Source organism: Microplitis mediator, chromosome 3 (genome assembly GCF_029852145.1).
Source record: "Microplitis mediator isolate UGA2020A chromosome 3, iyMicMedi2.1, whole genome shotgun sequence".
Classification (NCBI taxonomy): domain Eukaryota; kingdom Metazoa; phylum Arthropoda; class Insecta; order Hymenoptera; family Braconidae; genus Microplitis; species Microplitis mediator.
This window is the reverse complement of record NC_079971.1, coordinates 7,980,421-8,002,497: the sequence shown is the minus strand read 5'-3', so window position 1 is coordinate 8,002,497 and position 22,077 is coordinate 7,980,421. Positions and strand designations below refer to the sequence as shown.

Genomic DNA, 22,077 nt, shown 5'->3' with positions numbered 1-22,077 from the left:
TCACTCTAGTTTTCACAATTTTTAAGTTTACTTATATTACAGGATTATTTATCCTTGACAATTATTTTATTAAGATTTTAATTTATATTTAATGCGTCCTTTTACGCACCCGAAAAGTGGTTTTATGCGCAAATTAACTCGGCACGAGATGGAATCGCAAATTCACGTGATTTGCGTCACTGGTTCGATCGTACCGGATGATTTTTAAAATCCGGCAAATATTGTATTAGACGAACGATTACTACAGTTACGTCAGATCGAATTTTAGATCAATATTTGAGGATTTTTAATAATAGTTTGAATTCAATTACTAATTATTCAACGCCGAAACGGATTCCTGCAATAATTGGATACAAAAGATTTTAGTTTTAAATGCCTTACTGATTATTCTACGCCTAGGGCGGATTCCTGCAGTAAGGTTAGTGATAAATTCACGATCTTTGACTATTTCTTATTGATTATTTCGACGCCGTAGCGGATTCCTGCAATAAGAATTAGTCTAGATAAATTAAGAAATGCCTTATTGATTATTCAACGCCGAAACGGATTCCTGCAATAAGGTTTATATTGAAAATATTAAAAATCCTCTTATTGACTTTTCAACGCCTAGGGCGGAATCCTGCAATAAGAGTGCACGAAATTTCGACGTTCGAATATTCGCGGACCGTAAGTTTTAAGAACCGACTAGCCCTGAGCTATGGGTGCTCAGGCTTTTTATAAACTTTGCTTTGACAATTGATGGGGAATTTTTAATTATCGTCATTGGTGGAAAGTGACGACAGTTTATTATTTATTCGTTAAACTTATTGCAGGTGTCTTCCCACTATTCTTTGCCGCATAAAAAGGTGAAAAAGCTGACGCTGCGTTGTCGCGCGCTTTTCAAAGAGGAGCTCAGGAATAATTATTTTAAATAATTATTAACATAAAAAAAAAATTATTTGGACATAACAGAAATAAAAACAAAAATATCAGAAAATCATAAGTGAATGACTAAAAATTTTAATCTTTTACTGTGTATTAAAACCAATCACCCAGTAATTCACAAGCAAATATTACATTAAAATCAACAAAAACTGTAATTACTCATCAATACATGATCCTGAAGTCAGCAGACATTTAATACTTTTTGAATTTTCGTTTTTCAACAAATCAATTGCAAAAAAATAAAATAAAAATATGCACATGTAGAAAATTAAAAAAACTACCGGTGCAATTTTTTCAAATATTTTTTTTTTACGGTTTATCGTATAAAAAAAAAATCCAAAAATTATTAGACGTCTGCTAACTTCAGTATCATTCTTACGATTCTGAAGTTAGCAGACAATTAAAAACTTTTTGATTCTTTTCTAAACAATAAAATTGAAAAAAAAAAAAAACTAAAAATATGCACATGTAGAAAATTAAAAAAGCTATAGGTGCAATTTTTTCAAATTTTTTTTTTTTTATAATTCATCATTTTAAAAAAATCCAAAAACTGTTAGACGTCGGCTGACTTCAGTATCATATCATTCTTTTACTGTGTGTTAAAACCAATCGCCCAGTAATTCACAAGCAAATATTACATTAAAATCAACAAAAACTGTAATTACTCATCAATACTATTTCTAAATGTTCAAAAAAATAAACATTACCGGAGACTCTTCATCAGCAATAAATAAATTTACAAAAATACTGATTGTACGGTTCCTTTGTCACTTAAAATTTTTTTAATTAGTCAATTATCAATAAAGAAATAATCTTATAAATTATTATCTTACAAAAATTTATTGATTATAATCTTTTAAATATATAACAAATAACTTTAATTTAAAAAAAATACTTCGTTACTACGTCGTCTTTTGAAACGTCTTATTTAATACGTTGTTTTTTTAAATAAATTTTTTTATTATGTGAAAGGTATTAAAAATAATATATACGTAACAAGTCGATCAATTTGTTGTTTATTTTATTAGACGAAAAAATTGTTAGTTTAATTATTATATTTTGATCGATAAAATTTACAGATCATTAAAATTATAATGTACAAGTACCAAAAATAAACTTTTTTTATGAAAAAATAAGTTAAAAAATATTTAATTGTAAATAATAAAACCATAAGCTTCTATGATTATTAACTTCTTCCTACTTTTTATTTCTTTTTTAATTATCAACTTAATATTTTTTATTAGTTTTCTTTAAATTGTGATTTAGAAGTAAAAAGAAATAGAAACTGATATCATTCATAAATTTAAACCAACAAATCACATCTACAATAATTTTTTGGTAAATTTTGAGCAGCTAAATTTTATCTTGCTCTAGATACTCTACTTCATTAATATTGATAATGGGGCGAATAAAATGATCATATCGTAAATAAGTAATACGATTATGGCAAAGAGTACACTTATATACTCATGATTTATCAGAAAAATTACGACAATGATGCCAATGTCGTTGAAATTCAGTTTTATTTGTAAACGATCTACCCCAATCATTACAAATAATGTCATTGCTCATATGTTTTTTTATTAATAAACTTCGTGAGGAATTTGTTGTATAACAACAAGTATTACATTTGAATAAACTTCCATTTTTATGGGTTTCAATGTAAATCTTTAAACTATATCGATCTGGGAATAATTCTCGATAAATTACTTCCTGTGCATCGTTATCATTAGGACTGTCTATAATATCTGCTGCCAAATTTTGTTGTGCATTCAATGATTCAATTTTCACAACCTGATGAAAAAAGATTTTATACAATTATATATAGACTATATATAATTATACATAGACTATATATAATTATATATAGACTATATATAAATTGGACAGAAAAAATGGCCCGATCCAATTGTATATAATTCTATACAAATTGTATATAATTCTATAAAATTATATACAATTCTATATATTGCAATTATATAAAATTGTATATAATTTGTACAAAATTGTATATAATTATATAGACTTGTATACATTTTGTATAGAATTGTATACAATTTTTATACAGTTGTATACAATTGGATCGAGCCATTTTTTGTATATAATTTTATACAATTGCATAAAAACTTTTTTCATCGGGAATTTTTATACAACTAAGCGAATGTACAACCTTATTTCCATGCCGATTAGCATACAACTATAAATTTTCATCTTTAGCTTGTGAAATTGACCTATTGGTGGAAGATATAAATTCGTTTTGTTCAATGAGACTGTTATCAATGAATATGTATTACTATATAACAGTTTATTTATCAAATATTGACTGTCAATAATTTCGGAATTATTAGCATCTTTAAGTTGTGACTGAATCTTCATATTTTTGCATCACTGTGTTGATGTACATCAATTTCTACAACAGATTTAAATATTCAATGAATGCCATACAATATTATTTACGTTATTTCTGTATTAAAATCATTATGATGCTAATAGTAACAGACATCTGACAATTTCAATGTTTTCATGACTAAATCACTTGTCAAATTATTAGACGTCGGCTAACTCCACCCGGTGTAAATTTTTCGGAATTTTCTCTGCAAAACTCTGTTCTAAAGTTCTAAAGACTTTTTCAGAGAAAAGTACGAAAAATTTCCACCAGGGCTGGACCATAATTTTTTATCTTCTCGTTAGATCTCCGGCTGACGTTTCTAATTGTATTTTAACGATTGTTGATGTATGTCTATAAATTATTATCACAGATGTATACATTTTTGTGTTATCATTTAAATAAAGTAATATAAATATGATCCTGAATCATGTGTTGTCTTATATCTTCATAAACTTTATGTCTTCAAATAAATGATCACCTTTGTAAAAAATATATGATTTATTATTCGTACGATCGTTTTATTGGTATATTTTATTGACGCAAGTGAATCTATTGTTTTATAACAGCATATGTTGCATTTATAAGTTTTCCTCGTTTGTGAGTTTTAGTATGAGTTCGTAAACTAAATTTATAACTGTAACTTTCATAGCAAAATTTACACTTTAATACATCGCTGTGGGGACAAGGCTTGTGAAGTTCCATGTGTTGATTTACGAAGTGCAATTGAATGAAATCCTTTTACAAATTCCACATTTTATCTTTCTTCTGAGTGAACTTGAAGTGCAATTGAAGTGCAATTTGAGATAATGAATATGCGTGAATTCCCTTGAACAAATTTTACATGAATGCCTTGCTGTGTCTAACTATGTGCGTTCCCAAATGAGATGTCAGGTCACTAGCTCTCTTAAATTTATAGTGACAAATATTACACTCATACGGTCTTTCTTCTGAATGAGAAATCATATGTCGTTTTAAATGACGTAATGCTCCAAACGTTTTTTTACAAATATGGCACGCGATTGGATCTTTTGCAGTATGAATACGTGTGCGTTCTCTTGACCAAATTTTACGTGAAATCCTTGCTGTCTGTTTGACTACGTGCGTTCCCAAATGAGATGTCAGAGTATTAGCTCTCTTAAATTTATTGTGACAAATATTACACTCATACGGTCTCTCTTCAGAATGAGAAATCATATGTGCTTTTAAATTACATAATCGTCTAAACGATTTTTCACAAATATCGCACTTGTTTTCAGTATGATTGCGCACATGTTCTCTCAGATCATTTGCTGTTATGAACTTAGAATCACAAAGCTCACAACTAACCATTTGATCTTGATGAAACCGACGCATGTGAAGTATCAAACTAGATTTATAAGAAGTTTTAAATGAACATTCTGGACACTGCATAGATTTCTCATGCTTATGTTTTCCCATATGAACATTCAAGTGGTATTTACTGCGGGCTAAGTAGCCACATTCCTTACAAGTTTGTCTACCAACCACACGACACGATTTATTCTTTTGCAATGGCTCTGTAATGCGAAACGATAATTTTTGTACGAAATTTTTTTAAAAACAATGTAAAAAATAATAAAAACTTACTCTCTGAATCAACGGGTTTATTAGTTTCACCTTGAAATGATACTTCTGTCAATTTTTTTTCATTAGTCTTCGCAACTAAATTTGAAGGTTCCACAACTTTTCCGGGCACTTCAATTCTTTCAAGCAGAACGAAAGGAAGAAAAGACTTTGAAATATTTGGTATATGATGAAAACTTTCAAAACAATTTGTATCATCTTCAACTTTAATCTGTTTCTGATTACTTATACGAGTTTCTATGGACGGAATTCGAATATTTTTTAAATCATCATTTGAAACTAAAAGTTCATCTGCAAGTGAAATATTTTTGATTAACGTCGATGATGTAGCCATGTCCATACATTTTTTAAACTGATTTTGCGCGTCAATAGTTTTATTACTTTTATCAGTTTTGTCATCATAATCGAAATTTTCTTTTTTAGTATCGTATATTATATCCTGTTCTTCATAATTATTTTCATCTGCAGTTTCTGTCCATAAATTATTTCTTCTACTTAATGATTCAACTTTTGTAATCTTAATGCAACTCAACAAATCGTTATTTTTGTCGTGGTGTTCCTTTTCATTGGAAATTAAAAAATTATCAGTTAGCAGCAAATTTGCCTGATCAAAATTTACGGAAGACAAAGAATCGTTTTGACTTATCCAAGTTTTAGTGTTTCGATTTAAAGCACTCTCAATTATTGTTGCGTCTAAATCTTCCATATTTGTCTTAACAGCTACTGAAACAAGTTATATAAGGATTAATAAAACATTATCGACATATCGAATATTATAAATTAATTATTCAATTTTTATAATTAATAAATATGATCCTGAAGTTAGCAGACATATAAAAATTTTTGAATTTTTGTTTTTCAACAAATCAATTGCAAAAAAATGAAATAAAAATATGCACACGGAGAAAATTTAAAAAACTACAGGTGCAATTTTTTCAAATATTTTTTTTTTATGTTTTATCGTCTAAAAAAAAATCCACAAGTTATTAGAGGTCTGCTAACTTCAGTATCATTTAATAAATATACCTGTTGTTTCATGATATTCGTGGTCTAAAATCGTTGAATTCTCATTAAATTCAATTTTGATATTGTCAACATTATCAATTATATTCATTTTGATATGACAATCTATTATATTTCAAATTATACAGTAATAGATCCAATTATTGACAGTTTATTTAATTTAAATATTTACTTAACGTCCTCTAAATATTTCAAAAATTAAAAATTTTTAAACGTCATACTTTTTACGGTGTCAATAACTGTGACTATTACATGACCTTGAAGATAATGATCCTGAAGTTAGCGAACAATTAACGTTTTCTAAATTTTTTTTCAACAAATCATTGACAAGAAAAAAAAATCAAAAATAAGCACATGTAGAAAATTAAGAAAACTATAGATGCAATTTTCAAAAATATTTTTTTTATGATTTATCGTTTCGAAAAAAAAAGTCCAACAATCAAGAAATGTCAGCTAACTTCAGTGTCATACTTTTCCCTCAATGGCAATCATTAATTACTGTTTCAATAATTATACAAAAACATGTAAATTTACACAACGGCACTGATTTTTTACGGTAATTACGTCTTGTAACTAATTGGAGCGGAGATACGAAGTTATTATAAAAAGCCACTTTATGAAATCACTGTTTCTTTGTATGAATGTAACTGACTGTTAGAAATTTTTTAACTTTTTGAATCAATGAATAAAATGTGAGTAGAAAAAGATTCGAAAAATGCGTATTTACATAATTGGAGAATCAGTACGCGATTTTTTCAATTCCATTCTTTAAATCAATTAATTTGTTTATTTACAATTCATAAATTGTTTTGTCTGCTACTTCACACTCAATTTCTTTGTTTACATTTGAACAATCATAACCCTGTCAAGTCTTCACTAAAAAAAAATCCAGACTGTTCTTTCGATAATTTATTAAAAATTCTTATTTATTTAAACCAATTTTAAGTCTCTTAAACATTTGATAATAATTTATTTGATTAAATCAATTTTTTATAACTTTTTTGAAAGTTTAAAAATTTTTTAACGTACATATGGTCTGTCTTCTGTCAACACCAACATGGAGTAATAAAACTTCTCACCGCGCCATTTTTAAATTTATGAAATATTTTGCATTATAAATTGAAAACAAAAATTTTCTTAGGATTAGAATAAATTTCTTAGCACAAAAATTTTTTTCTCGCCTAAAAAATTTTCAGTTTTCAATTTATAATGCAAAAAATGTATTGAGACAAGTGAAAATCTCTTTAAGGCAAGTAAAAAATTTTTTGCTCCAAGAAATTCTTTTCTCCTTGTCCATTAAAATCAACAGAAACTGAGATTACTCATCAATACTGTATCTTAATTTTCAGAAAATATAAATAATATCGGAGACTTCATCCGCTACCAAAAAAACTGGTAGTTTAATTATTATTATATTTTGATCCATAAAATGTACAGATCTTCGAAATAATAATAGATAAGTAATGACCAAAAATACAAGTTGTTGGTGTAAAAATTAAATGTGAAATATTTACTTGTAAATGACAAAGCAATAAACTCCGATGATTGTCTACTTTTTCCTACTTTTCATTGTTTTTTTTGCTCAATTATCAACTTAAAAATATTTTCATAGTTTTCTTTACATTGTGACTTTGAAGTAAAAAAAAAATCAAAACAGATATTATTTATAAATTTAAATCAACCGGTCACATCAATGATAATTTTTCGTTAAATTTTAAGCAGCTTAAGTTTATCTTGCTCTAGATATTGTACTCCATGAATATTGACAATGTGGTAAATAAAATGATCATATCGTACATAAGTAATACGAATATGGCCATAAGTACACTTATATACCCTTAATTTATTAAAAAATTACAATGATGCCAATGTCGTTTAAATTCATTTCTAATTGCAAATGATCTACCGCGAACATTACAAATGATTATATTGCTTATGTGTTTGCCTATGTGTGCCCATATACTTCCTGAGAATTTCATTGTATAACAACAAGTATTACATTAGATAAACCTTCTACTTTCATGGGTTTCAATGTGATTCTTTAAACTATATCGATCTGGTAATAGTTCTCGACAAATTACTTCCTATGCAACGTTATAACTATGACTGTATAATATCTGCTGCCAAATTTTGTTGTGCATTGAATGATTCAATCCTCACAATCTTTATACGACTAAGCGTATGTACAACCTTATTTCCATGCCGATTAGCATACAACTATAAATTTTCATCTTTAGCTTGTGAAATTGAACCATTGGTGGAAGATATAAATTCGTTTTGTTCAATGAGACTGTTATCAATGAATATGTATTACTATATAACAGTTTATTTATCAAATATTGACTGTCAATAATTTCGGAATTATTAGCATCTTTAAGTTGTGACTGAATCTTCATATTTTTGCATCACCGTATTGATGTACATCAGTTTCTACAACAGCTTTAAATTATAAATAAATGCCATGCGATATTATTTACGTTATTTCTGTATTCAAATCATTATGATGCTGATAGTAGCAGACATTTGAATATTCAATGTTTTCATTTATCAGTCACTTGTCATTAGACTGAATTATTACAAATGTAAATAAAAATTGCCAAAAACACTTCGGGTGCATTTTTAATAATTTCTTCTTATCAGTAACTAATTTTTTTTACTTAAGTGAAAACAAATTTTTTAATGTCTGTTACTTTCAGTATAATAAAGTTAGTATATAAATTTAAAAGTTTTGGATTTTATTTTAAAAAAACAAATTTCAAAAAAGATAAATAAATAAAAAAAATATGTACACATGTGGGAAATTAAAAAAACTATTGGTGCAATTATTTTAAATGCTTTTTTCTTTGTGTAATTTATCGTCTTGAAGAAAGAAAAAAAGTAATTATTAGACGTCGGCTCACTTCAGTATCAAAAGTTTTTATCTACTCGTTAGTTCTCTGGCTGACGTTTCAAATTGTATTTCAACGATTGTTGATGTACTTCATTAATTATTATCACAAATATACACATTTTTGTATTATCATTTAAATAAAGTAAATAAATTTGAATTTATTTTTGGTCCTTTTCTTTTTAATGCCTGCGTGTTTTCAACATGATCCTGATTCTTGCGTTGTCTTAAAATCTTAATGCCTTTAAATGAATACCCACATTTAAAACAAATACATAATTTATTATTCGTATGCTCGTCGGCATATTCTATTAACGCAAGTGAATCTGATGTATTGTTGTGTTTAAATATGTGCTCGTCCCAAATGAGATGTCAGGTCACCAGCTCTCTTAAATTTTTTCTGACAAATATTACACTCATGCGGTCTTTCTTCAGAATGAGAAATCATGTGTCGTTTTAAACGAAACCTTTGTCCAAACGTTTTTTTACAAATATGGCACGTGATTAGATCTTTTGCAGTATGAATACGCGGAAATTCTCTTGAGGGAACTTCACATGATTGCCTTGTTGTATATTTATCTATGTGCGTTCCTAAATGAGTTCTCAGGTAATCAACTCTCTTAAATTTATTGTGACAAATATTACACTCATACGGTCTTTCTTCTGAATGAGAAATCATATGTCGTCTTAAAAGAAATAATGCTCCAAACGTTTTTTTACAAATATCGCACGTGATTGGATCTTTTGCAGTATGAATACGCGGTAATTCTTTTGGGGGAATTTCACTTGATTGCCTTGCTGTGTATTTAACTATGTGCGTTCCTAAATGATTTTTCAGGTTATCAACTCTCTTAAATTTATTGTGACAAATATTACACTCATACGGTCTCTCTTCAGAATGAGAAATCATATGTTGTTTTAAATGATATAATTGTCTAAACGATTTTTCACAAATATCGCACTTGTTTCCAGTATGAATGCGCATATGTTTTCTCAGATCATAAGCTGTTATGAACTTAGACTCACAAAGCTTACAACTAACCATTTGATCTAGATGAAACCGACGCATGTGAAGTATCAAATGAGATTTATAAGCAGTTTTAAGTGGACATTCTGGACACTGCATAGATTTCTCATCACTGTGTTTTCGCATATGAATATTCAAGTGGTATTTACCGCGGGCTAAGTAACCACATTCCTTGCAAGATTGTCCACCAACAATACGATACGGTTTATTATTTTGTAATGGTTCTGTAATGCGAAACGATAATTTTTGTACGAAATTTTTTTAAAAACGATGTAAAAAATAATAAAAACTTACTCTCTGAATCAACTGGTTTATTAGTTTCACCTTGAAATGATACTTCTGTCAATTTTTTTTCATTAGTCTTCGCAACTAAATTTGAAGGTTCCATAACTTTTCCGGGCACTTCAATTCTTTGAAGCAGAACAAAAGGAAGAAAAGACTTTGAAATATTTGGTATATGATGAAAACTTTCAAAACAATTTGTATCATCTTCAACTTTAATCTGTTTCTGATTACTTATACGAGTTTCTATGGACGAAATTCGAATATTTTTTAAATCATCATTTGAAACTAAAAGTTCATCTGCAAGTGAAATATTTTTGACTAACGTTGATGATGCAGCCATGTCCATACATTTTTTAAACTGATTTTGCTCGTCAATAGTTTTATTACTTTTATCAGTTTTGTCATCATAATCGAAATTTTCTTTTTTAATATCGTATATTATATCCTGTTCTCCATAATTATTTTCATCTGCAGTTTCTGTCCATAAATTATTTCTTCTACTTAATGATTCAACTTTTGTAATCTTAATGCAACTCAACAAATCGTTATTTTTGTCGTAGTGTTCCTTTTCATTGGAAATTAAAAAATTATCAGTTAGCAGCAAATTTGCCTGATCAAAATTTACGGAAGACAAAGAATCGTTTTGACTTATCCAAGTTTTAGTGTTTCGATTTAAAGCACTCTCAATTATTGTTGCGTCTAAATCTTCCATATTTGTCTTAACAGCTACTGAAACAAGTTATATAAGGATTAATAAAACATTATCGACATATCGAATATTATAAATTAATTATTCAATTTTTATAATTAATAAATATGATCCTGAAGTTAGCAGACATATAAAAATTTTTGAATTTTTGTTTTTCAACAAATCAATTGCAAAAAAATGAAATAAAAATATGCACACGGAGAAAATTTAAAAAACTACAGGTGCAATTTTTTCAAATATTTTTTTTTTATGTTTTATCGTCTAAAAAAAAATCCACAAGTTATTAGAGGTCTGCTAACTTCAGTATCATTTAATAAATATACCTGTTGTTTCATGATATTCGTGGTCTAAAATCGTTGAATTCTCATTAAATTCAATTTTGATATTGTCAACATTATCAATTATATTCATTTTGATATGACAATCTATTATATTTCAAATTATACAGTAATAGATCCAATTATTGACAGTTTATTTAATTTAAATATTTACTTAACGTCCTCTAAATATTTCAAAAATTAAAAATTTTTAAACGTCATACTTTTTACGGTGTCAATAACTGTGACTATTACATGACCTTGAAGATAATGATCCTGAAGTTAGCGAACAATTAACGTTTTCTAAATTTTTTTTCAACAAATCATTGACAAGAAAAAAAAATCAAAAATAAGCACATGTAGAAAATTAAGAAAACTATAGATGCAATTTTCAAAAATATTTTTTTTATGATTTATCGTTTCGAAAAAAAAAGTCCAACAATAAAGAAATGTCAGCTAACTTCGGTGTCATATTTTTCCCTCAATGGCAATCATTAATTACTGTTTCAATAATTATACAAAAACATGTAAATTTACACAACGGCACTGATTTTTTACGGTAATTACGTCTTGTAACTAATTGGAGCGGAGATACGAAGTTATTATAAAAAGCCACTTTATGAAATCACTGTTTCTTTGTATAAATGTAACTGACTGTTAGAAATTTTTTAACTTTTTGAATCAATGAATAAAATCTGAGTAGAAAAAGATTCGAAAAATGCGTATTTACATAATTGGAGAATCAGTACGCGATTTTTTCAATTCCATTCGTTAAATCAATTAATTTGTTTATTTACAATTCATAAATTGTTTTGTCTGCTACTTCACACTCAATTTCTTTGTTTACATTTGAACAATCATAACCCTGTCAAGTCTTCACTAATAAAAAATCCAGACTGTTCTTTCGATAATTTATTAAAAATTCTTATTTATTTAAACCAATTTTAAGTCTCTTAAACATTTGATAATAATTTATTTGATTAAATCAATTTTTTATAACTTTTTTGAAAGTTTAAAAATTTTTTAACGTACATATGGTCAGTCTTCTGTCAACACCAACATGGAGTAATAAAACTTCTCACCGCGCCACTTTTAAATTTATAAATAAAATAATAATAAAATAAATTATAAAGTTGGATAAAAAAAATATAAACAATGAAATGAAAAAAAATATATCGGAAGTCATAAGTCATTGACTAAAAATGAAAATTATTTGTTGCTTGATAAAATTATTTAATCGTTGCAATAATAAAATTATTAATAGACTTTATAATAAAGTTTGACTCCTGTTTCATAAATTAATTAAGATTAAATAAACTATTCAGAAATTGGATTCAAAACCAATCGTCCAGTAATTCCTATGCAAATATATTACACAGAAAAATAGAGCTTCTTAGCGTATGAAATATTTTGCATTATAAATTGAAAACAAAAATTTTCTTAGGATTAGAATAAATATTTTAGCACAAAAATTTTTTTCTCGCCTAAAAAAATTTCAGTTTTCAATTTATAATGCAAAAAATGTATTGAGACAAGTGAAAATCTCTTTAAGGCAAGTAAAAAATTTTTTGCTCCAAGAAATTCTTTTCTCCTTGTCCATTAAAATCAACAGAAACTGAGATTACTCATCAATACTGTATCTTTATTTTCAGAAAATATAAATAATATCGGAGACTTATAATATTATAAGGATTGACTGTCAATAATTTATGTATAATTAGCGACTTTATGTTGTGACTAAATCTTTATTATTTTTGCATCAATGTATTGATGTACATCAATTTTTATAACAGATTTAAATTTTAAATGAATGGCATACAATATTATTTACGTTATTTCAGTATTTAAATCATCATGATTCTGATAGTCGCAGACACTTGACCATTTAATTTTTTCATGAAGAAATCACTTGTCATGAGACGAAATTATTTCGAATGTAAAAAAAAATTACTAAAAACACTTCGGGTGCATTTTTAATAATTTCTTCTTATCAGTAACTAATTTATTATTACTTAAGTGAGAATAAATTTTTTAATGTCTGTTACTTTCAGTATAATAAAATGATCCTGAAGTTAGTATATAAATTTAAAAGTTTTGGATTTTATTTTTAAAAAACAAATTTCAAAAAAGATAAATAAATAAAAAAAATATGTACACATGTGGGAAATTAAAAAAACTATTGGTGCAATTATTTTAAATGATTTGTTTTGTATAATTTATCGTCTTGAAAAAAACCAAAAAAATGATTAGACGACGGCTAACTTCAGTATCATAATTTTTTATCTACTCGTTAGTTCTCTGGCTGACGTTTAAAATTGTATTTCAACGATTGTTGATATATGTCTATAAATTATTATCACAGATGTCTACATTTTTGTATTATCATTTAAATAAAGTAAACAAATTTGAATTTATTTTTTGTCCCTTTCTTTTTGATGCCTGGGTGTTTTTAATATGATCCTGATTCATGTGTTGTCTTCAAAATTTTGTGTCATAAAATGAATGCCCACATTTGTAACAAATATATAATTTATTAGGGCTGTACATCTAAACCGGCTTAACCAGTTAAAAAAGTTAACCAGGTTAATTAGCTGGTTAGCTGGTTAGCTGGTCAGCTTAGCTAATTTAACCGGTCAACTTCATTAGCTTGGCCAAGCAGCCAAAGGCTTAACCGGTTAACTTAAATTAGCTAGGCTAATTAGCTGAGGGTTTAACCGGTTAAATGGTTCATTTTTTTTTTTCATCTATTCGCTACTTTATCTTAGAAAATGTATAGGAAATATCATATTTCTTTAATTTTAGACCGAAAAAGCTATAACAAAAAATTTATACTATTAGTTCAAAAAAAATTCTCTACAATTTTTCGAATTATTTAACTAAAAATAAATCGCGTTACTAATGCCAAACGGGCGTATCTCAAAATATACGCCCTTTTGGCTCTGTAGAACCAAAAAGGCGTATTAAAAAATTTTTTTTTTCGGATAAACTTGGGAATGTTACAACAAAATATATCCAGAAAAAAACGGAAATAAAATTTTTTTTGACATACGTTCTTTTGGCTATAGTAACGCGATATATTTTTAATTGAATGATTCGAAAAATTGGAGTGATTTTGTTTGAACTAATAGTATAAATTTTTTGTTATAGCTTTTTCGGTCTAAAATTAAAGAAATATGATATTTCCTATACATTTTCTAAGATAAAGTAGCGAATAGATGAAAAAAAAAAAATGAACCATTTAACCGGTTAAACCCTCAGCTAATTAGCCTAGCTAATTTAAGTTAACCGGTTAAGCCTTTGGCTGCTTAGCCAAGCTAATGAAGTTAACCGGTTAAATTAGCTAAGCTGACCAGCTAACTAGCTAATTAACCTGGTTAACTTTTTTAACCGGTTAAGCCGGTTTAGATGTACAGCCCTATAATTTATTATTCGTTCGATTGCTGGCATATTCTTTTAAGGCAAGTGATTCTTTTCTCTTGTAACAGCACACGTTGCATTTATAAAATTTTTCTCGACTGTGAGTTTGAGTATGATTTCGTAAACTAAATTGATCTTTGTAACTTTCATGGCAAAATTGGCATATTAATACCTCAGCGGGTGGACAAGGCTTGTGAAGTTCCATGTGTTGATTTACGAAGTGCAAATGAATGAAATCCTTTTACAAATTCCACATTTTATCTTTCTTCTGAGTGAACTTGAAGTGCAATTTGAGATAATGAATATGCGTGAATTCCCTTGAACAACTTCTACATGAATGCCTTGCTGTGTCTAACTATGTGCGTTCCCAAATGAGATTTCAGGTCACCAGCTCTCTTAAATTTACTGTGACAAATATGACACTCATACGGTCTTTCTTCAGAATGAGTAATCATATGTTCTTTTAAACGACACCTATGTTCAAACGTTTTTCTACAAATATGGCACGTGATTGGATCTCTTGCAGTATGAATACGCGGGAATTCTCTTGGGGGAATTTCACATGATTGCCTTGCTGTATGTTTAACTATGTGCGTTCCGAAATGAGATGTCAGGTTACCAGCTCTCTTAAATTTATATTGACAAATATTACACTCATACGGTCTTTCGTCAAAATGAGAAATCATATGTTGCTTTAAACAAGATAATGCTCCAAACGTTTTTTTACAAATATCGCACGTGATTGGATCCTTTGCGGTATTTGCGGAATGAATTTTACCTGAATGTCTTTCTGTATGCCCACCTGTGTGCTTTTTAAAATGAGATGTTAGGGCACCAGCTCTCTTAAATTTTTTCTGACAAATATCACACTCGTACGTTTTTTCAGCATGATTGTGCATATGTTCTGCAATGCGAAACGATAATTATTGTACTGAATTTTTTTAAAAATAATGTAAAAAATAATGAAAACTTACTCTCTGAATCAACTGGTTTATTAGTTTCACTTTGAAATGATACTTCTGTTAATTTTATTTTATCAGACTTCGCAACTGAATTTGAAGTTTCAATAACTTTTCCAGGCACTTCGATTCTTTCAAGCAGAGCAGAAGGAAGAGAAGACTTTGAGATATTTGGAACATAACGAGAACTTTCAAAAGAATTTGTATTATCTTCAACATTAATTTGTTTCTGATTACTTATACGAGTTTCTATTGACGAAATTCGAATATCTTTTAAATCATCATTTGAAACTAAAAGTTTCTTTGCAAGTGAAGTATTTTTAACTGACGTCAATGATGCATCCATATCAATACATTTTTTTAACTGATTTTGCTCGGCAATAGTTTTATTACTTCCATCAGTTTGGTCATTACAATTGAAATTTTCTTTGTCAATATCGTATATTATATTCTGTTTTTCATTATCATTTCCACCTGCAGTTTCTGCCCATAAATTGTTTCTTCTACTTGACGATCCAGCTTTTGAAATCTTAAGATAACTCGAAAAATCGTTATTTTTGTCGTGGTCTTCATTTTTATTATAAATAACAAAATCATCAGTTAGCAGTAAATTTGCCTGATCAGAATTTACGGAAGACAAAGAATTGTTTTGATTCATCCAAATTTTATAGCTTAGATCTAAAGGTCTCTCATCTAAATCAATTACTGAACAATAATTATAATTATTTTCAACTTGTGAGTTTGAACTATTTTCGAAAAATTTCATTGTATCTTTCACAATTGGAGCATTAATTATTGTTGCGTTCAATTCTTCCATATTTTTCTTATCAACAACTGAAACAAGTTATATAATAATTAATAAAACCTTTTCGAAATAATAAATATTTTAAATTATTTATTCAATTTTTATAATTAATAAATATACCTGTTGTTTCATGACATTCGTGGTCTAAAATCGCCGAATTCTCATTAAATTCAATTTTGATATTATCAATATTATCACTTATATTCATTTTGATTTTACAATCTATTATATTTCGAATTATAAAATAATAGATCCAATTATTGACAGTTTATTTAATTTAAATATTTACTTAACGTCCTGTAAATATTTCAAAAATTAAAAATTTTTAAACGTCATACTTTTTACGGTGTCAATAACTGATTTTTACATGACCTTGAAGATAATGATCCTAAAGTTAGCGAACAATTAACGTTTTCTAAATTTTTTTTCAACAAATCATTGACAAAAAAAAAAAAACCAAAAATAAGCACATGTAGAAAATTAAGAAAACTATAGACGCAATTTTCAAAAATCTTTTTTTTATGATTTATCGTTTTGAAAAAAAAAGTCCAACAATAAAGAAATGTCAGCTAACTTCAGTGTCATACTTTTGCCTCATTGGCAATCATTAATTACTGTTTCAATAATTATACAAAAACATCCAATTTTACACAACGGCACTGATTTTTTACTGTAATTACGTCTTGTAACTAATTGGAGCGGAGATACGAAGTTATTATAAAAAGCCACTTTATGAAATCACTGTTTCTTTGTATAAATGTAACTGACTGTTAGAAATTTTTTAACTTTTTGAATCAATGAATAAAATGTGAGTAGAAAAAGATTCGAAAAATGCGTATTTACATAATTCGAGAATCAGTACGCGATTTTTTCAATTCCATTCTTTAAATCAATTAATTTATTTATTTACAATTCATGAATTGTTTTATGTCTGCTACATTCACACTCAATTTCTTTGTTTACATTCGAACAATCATAACCCTGTCAAGCCTTCACTAAAAAATCCAGACTATTCTTTTGATAATTTATTAAAAATTGTTATTTATATAAACCAATTTTAAGTCTCTTAAACATTTGATACTAATTTATTTAATTAAATCAATTATTTATAACTTTTTGAAAGTTTAAAAATTTTTTAACGCACACGTGGTCGTCTTCTGTCAACACAAAAATGGAGTAATAAAACTTCTCACAGCGCCACTTTTAAATTTATAAAAGGAAATAAAATCTATTATACAGTTGGATGAAAATAATGATCCTGAAGTTAGCAGACATTTAAAAATTTTTGAATTTTCGTTTTTCAATAAATCAATTGCAAAAAAATAAAATAAAAATATGCACATGTAGAAAATTTCAAAAACTACAGGTGCAATTTTTTTAAATATTTTTTTTTTTATAATTTCCGTCTAAAAAAAAGTCCAAAAATTATTAGACGTCGGCTAACTTCAGTATCATTGAAATGACAATAAAGTTAGCGGACATTTAAAAATTTTTTGATTTTTTTTAACAAAAAAATAAATAACAAAAAAAATATTTTGAAAAATTGCACGTATAGTTTAGTGAATTTCCGACATGTGCATTTTTTTAGAAATTTGTTTTTTTCATTATTTATCTGTCAAAAAAATTTTTTGTTAACTTCAAATGTCTGCTAACTTTACTATCATATCATTGAAAATAAATATAAACAATGAAATGGAAACAAAAATATCCGAAAGTCATAAGTTATTGACTAAAAATGAAAATTTTTTGTTGCTTAATAAAATGGTTTAGTTGATGGTACAAAAAAACAAAAAGTTTGTCTAGAATTTTATATGAGCGAAGTTTGACTGAAAAAAAAGTTTTTTAATTATATTTATGAAAAAAAATTTTTACTAGATTGTACCCTGATTCCGAAAAAGTGCAAAAACCTGACAATTTGGAACTTGTTGTGATTCTTATCCGATTATTGGTTTTTAATCGGAACTTTTTCGGAACGAGGGTAAATGTAGTTAAAATAAGTTCTGGGAAATATATTTTAAAAACGTTCTTTCTTGACTCAAACTTCGTGTATGGAATCATTTTATTAGATCATATTTTTTTTACTATAAAAATTACAAAAGTTCGCCTCGAAGTTCTGATATATCGCAAGCTTCGAAGTTCCACATGCCGAACTTTTTTTAATTCTTTTTGGAACGAATATTTTTAACACGAGCTCTTCCTCAATCACTTTCAATTTGTTTAATTAGTAAATTATTTGTAAAAAGTGATCTGGTATATTTTCTTATATTTTAATTATATTAATTACAATGTGTTAAATATATAATAAATGTCTTTAGTTTTAAAAAAATACATGTCACTTGTTGAAACAAATATCTCCATTATGTGAGAAGTATTAAAAAAAAAAAAAACATATAGCAAGTTGATTAATTTATGTTTATTTCATTAGACAGAAAAACTGGTAGTTTAATTATCATTATATTTTGATTTATAAAATTCACAGATCGTTGAAATTACAATATATAAGTAATTACCAAAAATAAACTTTTTTGGTGAGAAAATAAAATATAAAATATTTAATTGTAAATACGAAAGCAATAAACTCCAACGATTGTTAACTTTTTCCTATTGTCATTTTTTACTTTTAATGATCAGCATTGAATTTTTTAGTTTTCTTTAGAATGCACTTTTTGAAAGTGAAAAACTTAAAACTGATGTTATTTATAAACTGAAATCAACCCGTCATATCTATAATAATTTTCAAATTTTGAGCATCTAAATTTTATAATGCTCTAGATATTCTACTCCATGAGTTTTGATAACGTGGCGAATAAAATGATCATGTCGTACATAAGTACGATGATTATGGCAGTGAGTACACTTATATACTCTTGATTTATTAGAAATTTTATGAACAATATACCAATGTTGTAGAAATTCATTTTTATTTGCAAACGACTTATCGCAATCATTACAAATGATTTTTTGTCTTACGTGTTTTTTTACGTGTATCAATAAAATTTGTAAGGATTTTGTTGTGTAACAACAAATATGACATTTGAATAAACTTCTATTTTTATGGGTTTCAGTGTGAATCTGTAAACTATATCGATCTGGGAATAATTCTCGACAAACTTTACATTGCCGCGCCCTAACAGATGGAGAAAACGAATGATAATAAATTATGTGCGTTATTAGTGAATTTGCTTCTGTGAATTTCTCATGACAAATATCACATGATAAATTTTTATCAATATGAGTAAACAGATGTGATTTGAGAGCGTTTTTGTACGTAAAAGTAAACGAACAACAAAAACATTGATATGGACGTTCGCTAGTATGCGTTCTTTTGTGATATATCAAATTAAATTTTATATTACTTGCATAATCACATTGTTCACAGTTGAAAAGTTTTCTTCCATTGTGACGATACCGTTTATGAGATTCAAATTTTTCTGAAACATTAATTTATAAGTAATCAATAAAAATAACTTTTTTTTTTAATTAATTTAAAAAGTTATAAATATTTACTTGCTGAACCAAAAAAGCAGTTACATTCTTTGCAATAATAATTATTTTCTGCGTAACTCGAAGAAGTTATACTATTTTCTGCGTTACTTGAAGAAATCGTGTTGTTTTTTGCGTCACTTGAAGAAGTTACATTATTTTCTTCGTTACTCGAAGGAGTTATGTTGTTCTCTGCGTTGCTTAAAGAAATTATATTGTTTTCAGGTACTGAAGTCCTGTCAAGTCTAACTATTGGAAGATATTTTTTTAATTTGTTCAATGAATATTGAGAAATCATTTCAGTTTGGTGTCTACTTTTTGAAATTTCTTCAAAATCTTCATATTTAAATAATGAAAATTCATTTTTAATTGAAGTTTCAATCACATTAGATGATTCTGGATGACAAATATCATTTGTTGTCTCTTCAATATTTTTCAAGTTTATTTCATTCATGTTCCCATTACCCAAATTTTGTATGTTACTGCCAGGAATTATTTCCTGTACATCGTTATCATTATGACTGTCTATAATATCCGCAGTCAAATTTTCTTGTGCATTCAATGATTCAATCCTCACAATCTTTACATGACTGAGCGAATCTACAATATTATTTTTATTCCGATTAGCATACAAATCTAAATTGTCATCATCAGCATGTGAAATTAAACCATTGGTGGAAGATAAAAATTTGTTTTGTTCGATGAGGCTGTTAATAATCTTCGTATTGCTATTTATTAGTTTATTTATCAAATATTGACTGTCAATAACTTCTGGATTATTAACGTCTTTATATTGTGACTGACTCTTTGTTGTTCTTCCATCACTGTATTGTTGCACATCAATATCTAAAACAGATTTAAATATATAAATAAATGCCACACAATTTTATTTACATTACTTGAGTATTTAAATCGTCATAATGCTGAAGTAGCCGACATCTGACAATTCCAAGGGTGTGTTCAGAAATACACTCCGGAGATTGAAAAATATATATCTCGATGGGTAGTACTTGGAATACAGATATTTGGAAGAAGTTTGTTTTTTTTACTTAGTGTGTATATGACCACGCGACAATATTTTCATCAATAAGTCACTTATCTGTAGACTAAATTATTACTAATATATAAAAAAAGATTACTAAAAATTATTCAGATGCATTTTTAATGATTTCTTCTTATTAGTAACTAATTTATTTTTACTTATAAAAAAAAAAAAATTTTTTAATGTCTGTTACCTTCAGCATAATAAATAATGATTTTAAAGTTAACAGACAATTAACAAAACAAACAAACTCAAAATATGCACTTGTAGAAAATTAAAAAAACTACAAGTGCAATTTTGTAAATAATTTATGTTATAATTTATCGTTCCGAAAAAATTTCAAAAATTATTAGACGTTGGCAAACTTTAGTATCATAAATGAATTATCAGTTATCAAGTATTGTGACATACCATCAGTTTTTCCAAGCGGCATATCTACTATTGTAGAAGCGTCATGATTATCATCTTCGTCGCTACTTATTTCGATTACTTCAATTACACTCATTGTTTTATTAAATTAGATATCACAATTATTATCATCAATAATTTAAATATCTCACGAAAACATGAATTTCATAAAAGATATAAAATTTTTCCAATGAGTAAGTTGACGTTAATTTTTATCCCACTTTTCGGAAATTAGTCTAACCTCACACCGGGCGTCGTTAGATTACGAACGCCGAAAATTTCCGACTACTTCCGACAACTTGAGGTAAGAGACCCAGTACCCGATCAAGGAACGAGTATCCGATCACTCATGTATTTGTATATATATATAAATATATTTACTAAATTTTACTAAAGACATGGCACAGACTAAATTTTTCTTATTTTCTCTTAATTATATATAGAATAGTTATATATATTCAGTCATATTTAGTGACAGAATAATAAAAATAGTAATTTATTTAAAGAAAATAAATACAATCGTCTTTTTTACCCGCGTAATTTGAATGTGATTCGAATGATATAGATAAGTTGATTTATTTCGAAACGGCAATAAAAAAAAAAATGAGTTGAAACCATGAAAAGGCACAAATTCAAGTCATGACTTATCTAATGATACCAATTTCAATAACATTAACTAATTCTTCCTGTTAAAAAAAAACGATTTGCAATGTCAAATGCCCATAAGAAGGGCGATTCAAAAGTATTCAAAGTAGTTAAAAGCATTAGAAAGTATTATTTAAAATTTTTCTTTTGATAAA

The 22,077-nt window shown here is 27.2% G+C and overlaps 3 protein-coding genes across 3 annotated transcripts; all 3 read right to left on the bottom strand.

Moving 5' to 3' along the window:
* Positions 1 to 4,150: 4,150 nt before the first annotated feature.
* On the bottom strand, positions 4,151 to 6,029 carry LOC130665271 (zinc finger protein 43-like). The gene is made up of 3 exons (XM_057465595.1): positions 5,942 to 6,029; positions 4,919 to 5,638; positions 4,151 to 4,848 (listed from the first exon to the last, which is right to left on the bottom strand). The coding sequence occupies exons 1-3, from the start codon at positions 6,027 to 6,029 to the stop codon at positions 4,151 to 4,153; spliced, it is 1,506 nt and encodes a 501-aa protein (XP_057321578.1).
* On the bottom strand, positions 5,496 to 17,524 carry LOC130665270 (zinc finger protein 624-like). Its single transcript, XM_057465594.1, has 8 exons — positions 16,465 to 17,524; positions 15,555 to 16,373; positions 14,914 to 15,484; positions 12,799 to 12,803; positions 12,196 to 12,237; positions 10,147 to 10,863; positions 5,942 to 10,076; positions 5,496 to 5,635 (listed from the first exon to the last, which is right to left on the bottom strand). Exons 1-7 carry the CDS (start codon positions 16,550 to 16,552, stop codon positions 9,169 to 9,171), a joined length of 3,150 nt encoding a protein of 1,049 aa, XP_057321577.1. The 5' UTR covers positions 16,553 to 17,524; the 3' UTR covers positions 5,496 to 5,635; positions 5,942 to 9,168.
* A 1,501-nt stretch (positions 17,525 to 19,025) lies between these two features.
* On the bottom strand, positions 19,026 to 21,662 carry LOC130664901 (zinc finger protein 37 homolog). The gene is made up of 3 exons (XM_057465081.1): positions 21,281 to 21,662; positions 19,852 to 20,673; positions 19,026 to 19,775 (listed from the first exon to the last, which is right to left on the bottom strand). The coding sequence occupies exons 1-3, from the start codon at positions 21,372 to 21,374 to the stop codon at positions 19,096 to 19,098; spliced, it is 1,596 nt and encodes a 531-aa protein (XP_057321064.1). The 5' UTR covers positions 21,375 to 21,662; the 3' UTR covers positions 19,026 to 19,095.
* Positions 21,663 to 22,077: the final 415 nt, after the last annotated feature.